The sequence below is a fragment of the Cetorhinus maximus genome, chromosome 6, assembly GCF_964194155.1.
Source record: "Cetorhinus maximus chromosome 6, sCetMax3.hap1.1, whole genome shotgun sequence".
Lineage (NCBI taxonomy): Eukaryota > Metazoa > Chordata > Chondrichthyes > Lamniformes > Cetorhinidae > Cetorhinus > Cetorhinus maximus.
In genome coordinates, this window is record NC_135884.1 from 28,893,284 (window position 1) to 28,907,934 (window position 14,651).

Genomic DNA, 14,651 nt, shown 5'->3' on the forward strand with positions numbered 1-14,651 from the left:
AATTCAGGCCTATAAGAAATATGGAAGCATTGTACAATTTTCACTTGCTGGATTTTTTAACAAGCATCAAATGATTCCTCTTCATAAGCCACACAATTGGGTTTCAGATTCATAATGATAATGTAATAAACTGAGTTGAAAGCTTATTGAAGGCAGATTAATTCAGCAAAAAAACAAACTTGGTTCAGAATAATCTGATAATAAATATTTTTCATCTAATTGTGAGTTATTGAAAGAAAGGGTATTTGTACAGAGCAAAATGTGGCTTGCCATCACCTTCTCAAGGGCAATCACGAATGTGCAATAAATGCTGGCGTTGCCAGTGATGCTCACATCCCTAGAACAATTAATAAAAAATATGATATGCTACAGCAAAACTCTCTCCAGTAAAATAGTTCCTGGAGAAATGTGCATTGTACTGCACAGTTACAGTGGCAGACTCAAGAGGTTGCTGTCAGTTTCAGAGGAGTAATGATGGTGAATGCCAACAGTTTCACCATCATTACTACCATTGAACACAGCTTTGATGGGTTTATGTATCAAAAATTAAAACCCCCAAGTTGGAAGCATCTTTTTGACAAGTGTTCATCAGAATGTGTATGTTTTTCAGTTCTATGTTTCTTTGGAATTATAAGAATTGGAAATTTCAAGCCAGTCATTTCACACTTCATACTTGTAATGGCACTGCAAAATGTCACAAATGAACTGCCAAATGCTATACAGCATCATCACAGGCTAATGTAATGAAATAAAAGCAGAATCTAAAGGAATATATCTAATGATTGAGGGATATTTCTAATGATTGAAAATGCAATGCTGCTAACTCCTAATTGTAACGAGCAAATACTTACAAAAAGATGTACATTTCCTCTCCCAGTTTACTTTCACATTCCTGCATTGTGTCCCTTTTTGGAAAAACAGGGAAGTGAATGACTCTCAGGCTTCTCCCAACTACTAACTTCAGTCATCAATCTGCTTCCCTCTGCAATGCAACCAGCAGCCAAGCCAGTAATCTGTCCCCATATCAAGAAACAGAGAATAATTCAGTTTACCAGCATATTGCCCCACCTGAATAAACATGGCCAGAACTTTTACCTCGTCGGACGAGACCGCGCCCAACCTGAACGAGCGTAAAATGGGGCACGATGATGTTGGGCGAGCGCCCCGAGGTCATCGCACACTCTTGCAACATTTTGGTGGGCGGCCATGTGCGGGAGTTGGCAGCGCGCCCAGCGTCAAATAACAGGCCTATTAAGGCCATTAAAGTTCCAATTAAATGTTCTTTTTCGCTGCCCCGTCCAAACTTATGGTTGGCGGGCAGACGAAAAGGCCAAGCGGCCTTTGCATTTTTTACAAAACCTCATCCACAGGCAGGATGAGGTTTCCAACAGCAATTAAAAATAAAATAAAAATTTTAACATTTCATTAATAACATGTCCCTGCTCACGTGGCAGAGTCGCATGAAGGGACATTTTTTTTAACATTTTACAATTCTTTATTTTTCGTTTTCAAAACTCTTCATCTCCCTGAGGCAGCTCTGTGCCTCAAGGAGCTTTTCCAGCATCCCCCCTGCATGCGCAAACTTGCACGCTCACCCTCCTCCCCCCACCACACAGGCAGCGCTGAGCATGCATTTCAAGGCCCGCCCAGTGTGAACTCGTGGTCACAGCCTGATCATGGGCGGCGGTCAGCTTCCTGACTGACCCCACCCACCCCCACCAAGCCCGCCCGACAAGGGCGAAATTCTGCCCCATGTGTTTGATGGGCAGTCTTCGTTACTTCTACATCAATGGCAAAGATGAAAATTTTTGACATTATAAGATCATTAGGATGTATGAAATGAGAAGAGCATCTACATTGGTTAGACCTCAGCTGGAATATTGTGACCAATTCTGGGCACCGTACTTTCGGAAGGATGTCAAGATCTTGAAGACAGTGCAGAAGGGATTTACTAGAATGGTACCAGGATTGAGAGACTTCAGTTAAATGAAGAAAATAGAGAAGTTGTGACAGTTCTTCTTAGAGCAGAGGTTAAGGAGTGATTTAATGGAGGTAATCAAATGTATGCAGGGATATGATAGGGTAGGGAGAACCTACTTACAGTGGCAGAGGGTTGGCATGAGCAGGCGGGTGGGAATGGGCAGCCTATTTTTTATGGCTTACCTGAAAAAAAGCAGGAAGGAAGTTTGGGGGGAGGGGGGGGCACCTCAGTCAGGGGGTGCCCTCTGTGCCTTGTTACTTTACCAGGTATACTGCCTTACTGATACTCTTTGGTCCACTTCTTTTTTGCCATTCTCAACATTTAACAACCACTCACAATAGAATTCTCTTCTACCTCTGTGGCAGCAACTTTTGAAAAAGCACATCCTACTGTTAAGCACCTTATCGCATAATACATCACATGAAGTGACATCAGAAAGGAAACAACCTTAACATTTAAAATGTTAAACTACATTATGGTAAGAAAGAATTATGCACTAGGACAGTAGTTCAAATCATTCAATCTTTATGTTTCAATTTTTGCTTCCTGATATATATCTCCTATTCAAGTCAATAACTATGTGTTCCATGAGAAATAGCAGACTGATGAAATATCTGCTAACAGTAGATCTCGCTTTTTCAAAATGATCAAAAGTGTTCTGGTATAAACTCCCTGAAGTCACAAAAGCCAATAACCAAAGGTTCTTGCATCTTACAGCTCGGAGTGAGACCATAGTGTAACCATATCCTAACAGGATGTTAGTCAATCTGAACCTTTGGGTTTTCTAAATAAGCTTCATAAACTCTTAGAAACAGCCCACCACCACCTTCTCAAGCGTAACTTAGAATGGGCAATAAATGTTGGCCTAGCCCACATCCTATAAATGAATTTTTTAAAAGTCCACCACATACATGAAATTACAGGTACCACAAAGGAAATATTTCTAACACTGTCATCTTTAAAAATGAGGCTGTTTCATTTGAGAACAAGTTATGATTCTGTCCTGAGAATGCTTACCATTAGGTATATTTATAACAGTACTAGCATGAAAACTGCTGAATAGTCAAACTCTTTAATATCCTGCATTTAATTGCAGGAACATAATGAGATTTTCATTTGCAAATTTAAATATTAAATTATGTTATTAAAGAAGTATATTAGCTGCTCGAATCAAAATGTATGACTCAACTTCCTGCTTCCTGGCCTATATGCTCTGTTCAAACAATGAGGGAAACAGTTTCAAGAAAAACATCAGACAGATGAAGTGTCTACTAGTTCCCAGTCCTTTGAGTTACTGGAAGATTAATAATATTTTCGCAGCAGAAAAAAACCCAGCATTTGCAGTTTGTTAAAGTAAGTCTTCAATCCCGTTTCTGCTGTGTCAAGGGTGAAGTTACTGATAAACTGCAAACTGGTTGTAAAGAAAGCTAGTTGTAAGCCAAGCTAATCTGCAACAATTTTTAAAAACAACTCATTGTAGAAGAGCAGTGGTTGGTTGCTGACATAAGGAGTAACAGTGCTGGTAACTATCAGCAGTCAGAACCTCATTCTAGCAGCAGAAGGTGAGGTAATGTTGCTTTCTAGAAGTGAGAAAATCAGTAACAAAAGGACGACAACAACTAATGTAAGAGCGAGCCTTTAGAACTGATAATATATCTGACCATTTGCTAATTTACTATGGATAGAAAAAGCCTCTTTAAACTATTTATTACTGTCCAGGTTTAAGTTGACAATGGATAATGGCAATACTAGGCACAAAATCAGGCAGGTACTGCATGGGTAGGTCAGCGCCATGTTGCCAGACTTCAGAGACTAAATTCTAAATGGCATTCCCATTCTTCACGCATTCAATTAAAGCCTCTTGTAGCTGCATCCATATGGTGCTTATTTTGTCTCTCTTTTCACCAAGAGATTAGCTTCTCATGCCATCAGTATAGTGCATTTAATCACTAGCAAAGTGCCAGCCTTTGTTTTCTCTATGCTAAAAGTGCAGCTTAACAATCTTTGGCAGTATTGATATAAGCATATAATAAATTGATTGGTTACCTCAAATAGGTTTCTCACAGACACACTGTAACTGTAATCACTGTGAATTTGGTCTTATACTTTTGTTAAAAAAATTCTGGCCATACAAAAGGTTGCTTTCTTTTCCAATGAATTAGAATTTACTGATAGTTTTTTTTAAAAAATCATTAGTAGTAGAAAATCGCTTCAGCTCCCTGAGCAGGTTTGCATGCAGCTCTGCTGTCATTACCTTCACTCTTAGCTACATAAGCAGACGATATATCTGCAGGCATCATTGTTGCTTTAATAGTCCTGTCACTGCACTTGCAGCACTAGTATAATTGCAGATTTTTTAAACTAATCTAGAATAATTCAAGAGCTCGCAGTAAGACATAACATTCATTGCAAATCTCTGAACGCTTAGAATTTTTTTCTATTGAATGTCAGTGAACCCTCCCAAATTGCTGACTTAAAGCTTGAAATTACAGTACTTCCAGTCAAGGAAGGATGGATAGCTGAATCCCTGTTTTTGTGTATTAGCTGCTGGCACTGTGTGGGCGCAGGAGGTAAAATCCACATGCTTTTCCTTGATAATGCAGATTATATCATTGTCTTATTTGAGGTTTGTGGCCCACATCAGTGCTGAAAGGCAGTAGTATTATTTCTGGGAAGCACATTTACTTCAAATACGAAGAGATAAACATAGCTATCTTTGCTATTGGCAGAAGAACTGTCCTTTAAAACAAAAGTATATGTTTCCCAGTCGTTTGTTGACAAGGCAGGCATGCTAGTCGCTGAAGTGCTGCTCTTTCATTAGTTCCTCTTTGACTGGTCTTCAAAGTACGCTAACAAGTACCTTCTAGCTCGTCTTCCAACACCAAGAGAAGAGAATCCTATGATCTTCTTTGCAGCATTTTCAAATTTAGTATCTGCAGATAGAATTATAAATAAATCACTATGCAATGCCAATTTCAAATACAGAAATAACTAGTTTGCCTTCTAACTTTAAAGTATTAATTTTGTGAATCATTGATAAATAAAATGAATAATTCATATTTGTTATAAATCATTAGGCTAGACCAGAATAAATTGATTTGCAGTCAGTTCGTAAGCAGTCGCGAGAGAAATTATCGAAAGGCATTTTCTTATGTGCTGCTTGTGGCTCATTTTCAATGCTTTCAATGGAAAGAGACCTGGTTACATTGTTTCTTTCAAAACAAAACTAATATTGTTACATTGCCTTACTGTCAATAAATTTGGACTTCAGTTGAATTGTGTGATGTAGCTAAAATCATTGATTGAATAGATTTAATCCACACAGCTTGATGAAATATATTCTTATCACATTTTAGCTGAATTTGTGGGCTTGCTTCTCTACTGGATATTAAACAAAATAAATACACTGCAAAAATGACTGGCAGCTCAATCTATTGATCGAGTTTTGACCTGGTGTTACAGCGAGGGAGATCCACAGAGTAGCCTTCCTGTCTTTTGAGTTTATGCATCAGCTTGAGCAGGAGCTTGACATGGTAGAAACCAAGAGATTGTTTCTCTGGCTGGGAAATCTGGAACACGGGGAACAGTCTCAGGATTAGGGGTCAATCATTTAGGACTGAGATGAGGATAAATTTCTTCACTCAAATGGTTGTGAATCTTTGGAATTCTCTACCCTGGAGGATTGTGGATGCTCCATTATTGAATATGCTTAAAAAAAAGAGACTTGCATTTATGCAGTGCTTTTCATGGCCACCGAACGTCTCAAAGTGTTTTACAGCCAATGAAGTACTTTTGAAGTGTAGTCACTGTTGTAATGTATGAAACTTGGCAGCCAATTTGCCCACAGCATGCTCCCACAAACAGCAAAGTGATGACCAGATAATCAGTTTTGGTGATGTTGATTGAGGGCCAGGACACCGGGGATAACTCCCTTGATGTACTTTGAAACAGTGCTGTGGGATTTTTTAATATCAGCCTGAGCAGGCAGATGGGGCCTCAATTAAATGTCTTATCTGAAAGGTGGCACCTTCTACAGTGCCACATTGGAGTGTTAGCTTTAATTTTAAGGCAGAGATAGAAAGATTTTTGGTCCCTTAGAGAAGTAAGAGGTAATGAGAGCTGGCAGGAAAGGGGAGTGAGGCAGGCATCAGCCATGACTGTACTGAATGGTGGAGCAGGCTTGAGGGGTGGTGTGGTCTACTTCTGCTTCTATTTCTTATGTTAAGCAGCAACCACTGAAATATGTGTGACAAGAGAACAAACAGAGCCATTGACCCTTTCTGAACATAGTTCTTAAAATGACATACAATTACTTGTTCCTTCCCCACATCCATTACCAGGACAACTTCATTCCACCTTTGCAACATCACTGGCCTCTAATCCCACCACTACAAAACCCGAATTCTAATTGTCACCGATGGGCTTGAATTCTCCAGTAGTCAGCCTCCAATCTCCACAAATTGCAATTCATTCACAAAATCCTATGTACTGATCAATGATGCCCTTGCCAGGCTATGGTGCCTCATGCACCCTGGCAAATAGATTTCAAGATCTTTTTCCCCTTTCCATTTACCTCCGAGTCTCACCCCGCCCTACCTCAGCAATATGCTTAAATCACACAACTCAGTGTGCATGCTCCGCTCCTCAAACAGTCATCTACTTTTCAGCCTCTGCTCCCTTAGCTACACCACCAGTAGTTAATCATTTAGTCATCATGTTGCTGTACTTTATAACCCCCTCTCGAATCCTTCAGACTTGTCACCTCCATCATTGTTGTCAAAATCCATCCAATTCTTTTTGACTTTTCTTTTCATTCCACCCCACAGGATTTTTGTGTTCCCATTTTCCTTTCTTGCTCACTCTGCTCTGTAGAGTGTTTCCTGATGTCTTTCATTAAATAAAGAGCTCCATAAAAATATAAGTTGCCAGGTACAGGGCATTACAGTTCATATCTGCAATGTTATTTTTTGCCCTTTAACGGCAACACACGTACCAACCAACTCTGATATTTCAATTGAATGAGGTTTTAAGCTTAACTTCTTCAGATGCAAACAGAATCTACACTAACATATGATAGATTTGCTGTTTTGATCAAATGGATAATGGGCAAATAATGCCTGATAAAAAAAGTAGTCCCTGCAACAATTACTTAGAACATTGGTGTGAAATTAGGAATTCGCTTCATAACACATAAATGCAGAAAAATTCTTAAAGCAGAATTTTCTCCCCGTCAGGGGGGGAGGTTGAGCGGGAGTGGGCGTGGGCAGGCGCGTAGCCAATTGCTGCCCACGATCGGCTGCACACCGCCAATTAAGGCCCGCTCAGCGTGATGAGCACATGGAAGCGCTGAGCACTCCCTGTGTGGGCGGGGGGAGTAGGGAGAGTCGGGGCCTGCGCTCTTTTGCGCATGCGTGCAAAAGAGCACAGAAATCTCGCTGAGGCACAAAGCTGCCTCAGGGAGGTCAGTTTGATATATAAAAATTTAAATAAAGAAAAACATTTTTGAAGACGTCCCCTCAAGTGACAGTGTCACATGAGCTGGGACATGTCAATGAATTTTATTAAAAATTTTTATTAAACTTTAAAAACCTTCATGAAACCTCATCCCGCCCATGGATGAGGTTTCATGATAAATGTAAAGGTCGCCTGGGCTCTTCACCTGCCCGTCAACCTTAAGGTTGGACGGGCAGCTCAGTTTATTAGTTTAATTGATATTTAAATGGCCTTAATAGGCCTTTGATAGTTGGCGGGTGCGCAGCCGACTGCGGTGCGCACCCACCGCAATCAAGGTCTGAATGATGCGCGGTGATGTTGGGACGCACGCCCAACGTCACCATGTGTCATTTTACGCGTCGGCGAGCAGGCCCCACTCCTGCTCACTGACCCGAAGATTCTGCCCTTAGTTTTCACTATGATGATATAGGGCCAGAGGTTTACTCACACTCATAACTCGAGTTAGTAAACTATAAGACACTGTAACTGCAGAAAAGCTATGCATTCTTCAGTCTTTTCTGCCATCATCGTTAACCTAATAATAAAAGTAAAACCTTCATGTCCACCTGGGGAAGACCTGACATTTTAACGTGAGTTTAATTCATCACTTCCTTAATTCATTATACACTCTTACCTTCTTTGCAGTAATACAGAAGGAAAGCCAATCCTGCTGCCACACTAAAGCAAGCCAGAAAAAACACAGGACCTGAAAATGAATGCAACATTCAATGACACACACTTTAGTATGGATTTTAGATCAAGTGTTTGAATTAGATTGTTGGGTCTCTTTACTCAATTTATAAAGTAAGCTCGAGAAAGGAAACAAGAGCTCTGAAGCTTGTAGTAAGTACAATTAGGGATGGACAATAAATGCTGGCCTAGTCAGTAATGCCCACATACTATAAATGGATAAATAAAAACATTTCTATGTCTTTAGTTCATGGAACCAGAACCATTTCACCATACACACATGGAATATATTTAGGCTCTCCTGGGTATACACTCTAACTTATGTCAGAATGGAAAACATTAAGAAAAAGTAAAAATATATTTGCACAGGTTCAGTTTGAATGTTGGAACATAATGTTGGTGCTTCAATTCACTCTGACATACAGCTCACTCTAATAGCTATATAGTGAGTTACTAAACTCAGCAGTGCTATTGAGAAGGGAGGAGCACAGAATAAGGGCCACAGTCTGCAATAAAGGCAAAAACAAGCCATCACAGGCATCTCAAGCTACAGGCTGACATACCACCAACATTTGCAGAGTCTGTTGCTTGGCTACTCTATTAGTTTGAGAACAGTGCAAAACACAGGGCAGCCTAAAGAGAGGTACAGTAAGTTGATTTAAAATAACTTGGGGGTACAAAGGGAAATCGATTTCTCAGCCTAAAATGCCAATAGGAAATGAACACGATGGAATGCATGTAAACATAAGATTGTGGTTCGATAACATACAGAACTGGCTACAGCATTCATGTATTAAACATCATATTTGAGCTGTACGAAGCAGATCACTGCATTTGCAGTGTTGGGTAGAGTTAAACGACAGTGAATCTTTTAATCCTTCTTTCCCATTCAGGACAGAGAAAACAAGCCAGGAATCGCTAATTACAAAAAAAGGGAACGGACAGGAAAGGATTAACCATTTGCATTCGAGTCAGGTAAAAAAATTCAGCCAGTTCCACTTGTGGTTGTTTCGTTCTTCACACAGGTGCTAGAATATCCATCATCAAAGAAATTGAATTTCCTCAAAAATCCACAGTGTAACTCATTCCGCAATTTAATAGATATATAACTGCAGTGAATAAGCGTTCTGTTTCAAAAACACCAGGGAAAGGTGTTCCAACTTCACCCTGGGTCCTTCATTCTTTTTTCATCATAGAAAGCTGGCTGCAGTTAACTTTCGTGAAAGGTTTCACATCTCAAAGTGATTAAGATCAGGTGCATAACATTCCAGATACAGCAGCCAACGTTAATCTGATTACAATGATCAGTAAAACAAGAATAACGCACTAAATTAAACATTTTGACAAAGCTGCCATATTTTTAATACAAACCCCTTTATTGAGTACACTTCAAGCATTCAACAAAAAAGTAGTCTTTCATGAAAGAGTAATTAAATGTTTGAGATTTATTAATAGACGAAGTAAATACTGAGAAACTGTCATGCGCCACCTTCTCTCACCCACAGCTGCCATACAATATGGAGTGGAACTGGGGAGACCACTGCGGGTAACACATGTAAGCCTAGAGCTTCTGAACTTCGGGGGATTGTACCCCAGAGGTACGCGCTGGGGTAAACCCCCCAGAAGTCCCCCTGCAAAGGCTGTATGGGAATTGTCCAGGAAGTTTAAGCTTCTGAAAGGCAATTATCCTGGACAGGGAACCATCTGTTACTCCGATTTAAATCGGAGACTTCAGACAGCTCCGACTGTTGTAGCAGAATAGTTACCCAGGCAAAGTTAGGAGTAAAACCACTTCTAACTCTTGCGGAACTATAGTACTGACCGCCCGATGCCCCATCATCCTTGCACCCCCGAGTACTCTCCCAACTCCCCTTGACTACCCTCCCAACCCACCCAACTACCCCGATTCACTCCCATTCAACTATCCTTCCAACCCCTCCTTCACCCCAACTATCTTCCCAACTCCGCCCCAACCATCCTGCCCCCCATCCACCCAACTACCCTCCCACACCCCTGACTGTCCCCCAACTTGCTCCCCATCCTGGCATCCTGTCCTCCCCCATGCCCCCGACTACCTTCCTCACCAACCTGCCGACCACCCAGCCACTCCCCCCACCCCCATCCCCTTGACTGGCCACCCAAAACCTCCCTTCACCCTATCCCACCGACCACCATCCCCCAGCCAACTCATTCTCTCTTCCCCGGCCCATCCTACCCGCCCGACCTATCACCCCCTCCCCCCTCATCCTACCCATTTACCTTCTCTTTGGCTTCTCAAAGTGGCTGGGGCCTTTAAATTTCACCTGCTTTATGGCAGCTAGTGCCTTCACTTCCCCTGCCGCTGCTGCCCTACCCTGGAAGGCCTTGGGAAGCCACTGTACTGCACATTTCTCACCAGGCCTGGGTCGGAAGGTTGGGCGAGAAATGTACAGCTCCTGGCTAAGGTAGAAAAAAGGAACGGAGTGGCAATCCAACTGTGATTGCCACTCCTTGGAAGTTGATAGTTAAAATAAGGCTATAGTTAAATCTAGCACCAAGCTCCATGATGGAAAATGAAGGAGTCAGTGTCCATCTCTCCCACATAATCTCACTTCATATCAAAACGCTTTAGCACTCTGAAAGGGAGGGACAATTCCAATTGCTGCACAGACTTTAATACTGACATAATTGCTGGTGAAACAAAACCTTTAAACGGACGGAGATGTAAACTTACTTTAATTTACGTAATTTTATTAATAATTACATATTGCTAAAGTATATGCTCTCAAAATGATTCCTGTGAACTTTCCCCACAGCACTCCTTCTCGTGAAGCATTCATCTTGACACAATACTAATGTGAATCAAACACAGTAATTATATAAAACAGAAGTTCAGAGTGTTCTTACACATTTTTATATCAACTGCTCATTTACCTTCAAAAAATATATTTTAAAAACAAATTACCCCTGTCATTGAGTATGTATTTCTCCCTATGGTAGGTATCCATGTTAACTCCCACTGATCCTGTTGTTTCTGCGAAAGAAATTAATGCATTTTATTTAGTTTCACTTTCGTGCACTATGTATATTATTCCAATATAAATGGTTGTGTGACAGAACTGATTAAGACATCGCAAACTCCAAAAGGTTGCTTATATTGAACTTAGGTGCAACCACACCATGCAAGGCTTTAAAGGTAGCCTGGTGGTCATCACAACAACATTTTTGGGCAAACCTATTTTTTGTTTTAGGGAGGAAAGTAATTAGATGTGCATGACTTCCGTCATGATAAAGTCACAAAAAGTGAAATCATAATGTGGTAATTTTCTTCATCTTCAGCTAGATTCGTATTTTTACAGAGTTTGCCCAATTTTCATTACACTGAAATCAGCCAGACCCAATGCTAGGCCCAACCAATATTCACACATCCTTACTTGCAGGTCACTGGATAGTGATTAAAACTAAATGTAGACCTCCAACTACAATCAGGTTAAGATTATTATTGAAATATAGCACAAGGGCATTAAGTCATCAAAAAATAACTGATCAGCACATTCCGGTTTACATCAAAATTAACTCTGATGTGGTCCATGGTTTGTGTCATACAGAAAAAATTGCCTTGTACAATTAACTCGTGTTAACTATTAGAGTTTGCATAAAATCCAGTATTACAAGTAAATCCAACAACTTTACTTAATATTTTCATGAAATCAAAAACTTACTGGCCAGACATTTGCTTGGCAGGTTTTGATATATCTGTGCATCATTTGTCTCTAAAGCATTGTAAAATTCCTTACAGGCTCTGTTGTTCTTGTTCTTCAGATGAAGGAGGAGCTCAGATACTCTTGCACACACTGGAGTGTTTACATTTCGGAACTGTTGGAAGAAACTGCAAGGTTCAGTATGGATATTGTAAGATGAGCAACATAGAAGGACATATAATTTACCAATGTTTGACACTGGACCATTTATCCTAATGATGTCAGCAATGGGTCAGTGGGTAGCACTCTCACCTCGAGTCAAATCCCACGCCAAGAAATTGAGCACAAAAGGAGGCTGATACTCCAGTCAATATTGAGGGAGTGCTGCATTGTCAGACGTGAAGTCTTCCAGATGCAGCAATAAACAGAAATCCTATTTTCCCTTTCAGAGAAATAAGAGATCCCATGACACTATACAAGGAAGAGCAGGGGAGTTCTCCCTGATGTCCTGGCCAATATCTAGATCTTAAGCAATACTTAAAAAACAGATTATGTGGCCTTTGCCATAATGTTGTTTGTGGGACACTGTTGCATGCACATTGGCTGCTGGGTGTCCCACATTCCAACAATATCTGCACTTTTTTTAAGCTGTTCACAGGATGTGGGCATCACTGCCTAGACCAGCATTTATTGCCTATCTCTAATTGCCCTTGAGAAGGTGGTGGTGAACCACACTCTTGAACCACTGCAGTCCATGTGGTGTAGGTACACCTACAGTGCTGTTAGGAAGGAAGTTCCAGGATTTTGACCTAGTAACAGTAAAGGAATGGCGATATAGTTCCAAGTCAGCATGGTTTGTGGCTTGGAGGGGAACTTGCAGGTGGTGGGGTTCCCATGCATTTGCTGCCCTCGTCTTTCTAGGTGCTAAAGGTCGCAGGTTTAGAAGGTGCTGTTGAGTCTTGGTGAGTTGCTGCAGTGCACCTTGTAGATGGTGCACACTACTGCCAATGTGTGTCAGTGGTGGAGGGAGTGAGTGTTGAAGCTGGTGAATGAGATGCCAATCAAGCGGGCTGCTTTGTCCAGGATGGTGTCAAGCTTCTTGAGTGTTATTGGAGCTGCACTCATCCAGGCAAATGGGGAGTATTCCATCACACTCCTGACTTGTTCCTTCTAGATGGTGGACAGGCTTTGGGGAGTCAGGAGGTGAATTACTCTCTGCAGAATTCCCAGCCTCTAACCTTCTCCTGTAGCCACTGTATTTATATGGCTAGTCCAGTTCAGTTTTTGGTTAATTGTATCCCCCAGGATGTTGATAGTGGGGGATTCAGTGATGGTAATACCATTGAATATCAATAGGAGATGGTTAGGTTCTCTCTTGATGGAGATGGTCATTGTCTGGGGCTTGTGTGGTGCAAATGTCACTCGCGACTTATCAACCTAAATTTGAATGTTGTCCAGTTCTTAATGCAAATGGACATGGATTGCTTCAATATCTGAGGAGTCACAAATGGTGCTGAACATTGTGCTTGAACATCATCAGTGAACATCCCCACTTCTGACCTTATGATGGAAGGAAGGTCATTGATGAAGCAGCCGTAGATGGTTGGGCTTAGGACACTACCCTGAGGAACTCCTGCAGTGATGTCCTGGAGCTGAGATGATTGACCTCCCACAACTACAACCATCTTCCTTTGTGCTAGGCATGACTCTAACTAGTGGAGAGTTTTACCCCGATTCCCACTTTAAAAGTGCAGTAAAGCACTTTGGCTGTGAACGGTGTTATATAAATGCAAATCTTTCTTTTTAATTTTCAGCCGTGTCCTGATATTTAATTAGGCAAAATGAAAATTAAAGTTTGCACACATTCCTGTGCCTCTGTCATTGATGACTGCAGTGCCATCTTTAAGTGAAGAGATCTTGTGGCTCTAAGGGTAGTGTCTCTGTCCCTGAGCCAGAGCTCCAGGTTCAAGCCACATTCTGGAACTGTTTGGCTAAGGAAGGTGCATTCACAACGCAGCCAAACAGGCTGGATATGGAAAAATGTAACGATTTTGCTTCCAATTTCACCCCTCTCTCACCTTCACATGTTCCATCTCCGACAGTTCCCTTCCCTTTCTTGGCCTCTCTGTCTCCATTTCTGGTGATAGATGGTCTACCAATATTCATTACAAGCCCATCGACTCACACAGCTACCTTGACTACAGCTCCTCACACCCTGCTTCCTGTAAGGACTCAATCCCATTCTCTCAGTTCCTTCACCTCCGTCACATCGGTTCCAATGATGATACCATCCAAAATGGCGCTTCTGACATGTCTTCCTTTTTCCTGAACCGACGGTTCCCCCCACAGTGGTTGATAGGGCCCTCAACCATGTCAAGCCCATCTCCCACACCTCTACCCTCACCCCTTCACCTTCACTTGTACCTCATTCAATTTGGTCTACTGTATTCACTGTTCCCAGTGAGGTCTCCTCTACACTGGGGAGACCAAACGCAGGCTGGGTGAACACTTTGCAGAATACCTTTGTTCAATCTGCAAGCATGACCCAGCCCTTCCTGTCACTTGCCATTTCAGCACACCATCCTGCTCTCATCCCCACATGTCCATCCTTGGCCTGCTACAATGTTCCAGTGAAGCCCAACGCAAACTGGAGGAACAGCATCTCATCTTCCAATTAGGTATGTTACAGCTTCTGGCTTTAACATTGAGTTCAAAAACTTCAGACCATGAACTCTTTCCTCCATCTTGACCCATTTTTTAATCCATTTATTTTATTTTTATTCATTTTTATTTAATTATCTTTATAT

At 41.4% G+C, this 14,651-nt stretch overlaps 1 protein-coding gene across 2 annotated transcripts in view; it reads right to left on the reverse strand.

Moving 5' to 3' along the window:
* Positions 1 to 585: 585 nt before the first annotated feature.
* Positions 586 to 14,651, reverse strand: part of card19 (caspase recruitment domain family, member 19) — a 51,840-nt gene continuing 37,774 nt past the window's right edge. For both annotated transcript variants that reach the window (XM_078543490.1, XM_078543491.1), the window contains exons 4-7: positions 11,866 to 12,019; positions 11,109 to 11,177; positions 8,109 to 8,180; positions 586 to 4,914 (exon numbers count right to left, since the gene is read on the reverse strand). In XM_078543490.1, coding sequence (XP_078399616.1) covers positions 4,799 to 4,914; positions 8,109 to 8,180; positions 11,109 to 11,177; positions 11,866 to 12,019 — 411 coding nt within the window. In that variant the 3' untranslated portion in view covers positions 586 to 4,798. The remainder of the gene's footprint in view (positions 4,915 to 8,108; positions 8,181 to 11,108; positions 11,178 to 11,865; positions 12,020 to 14,651) is intronic.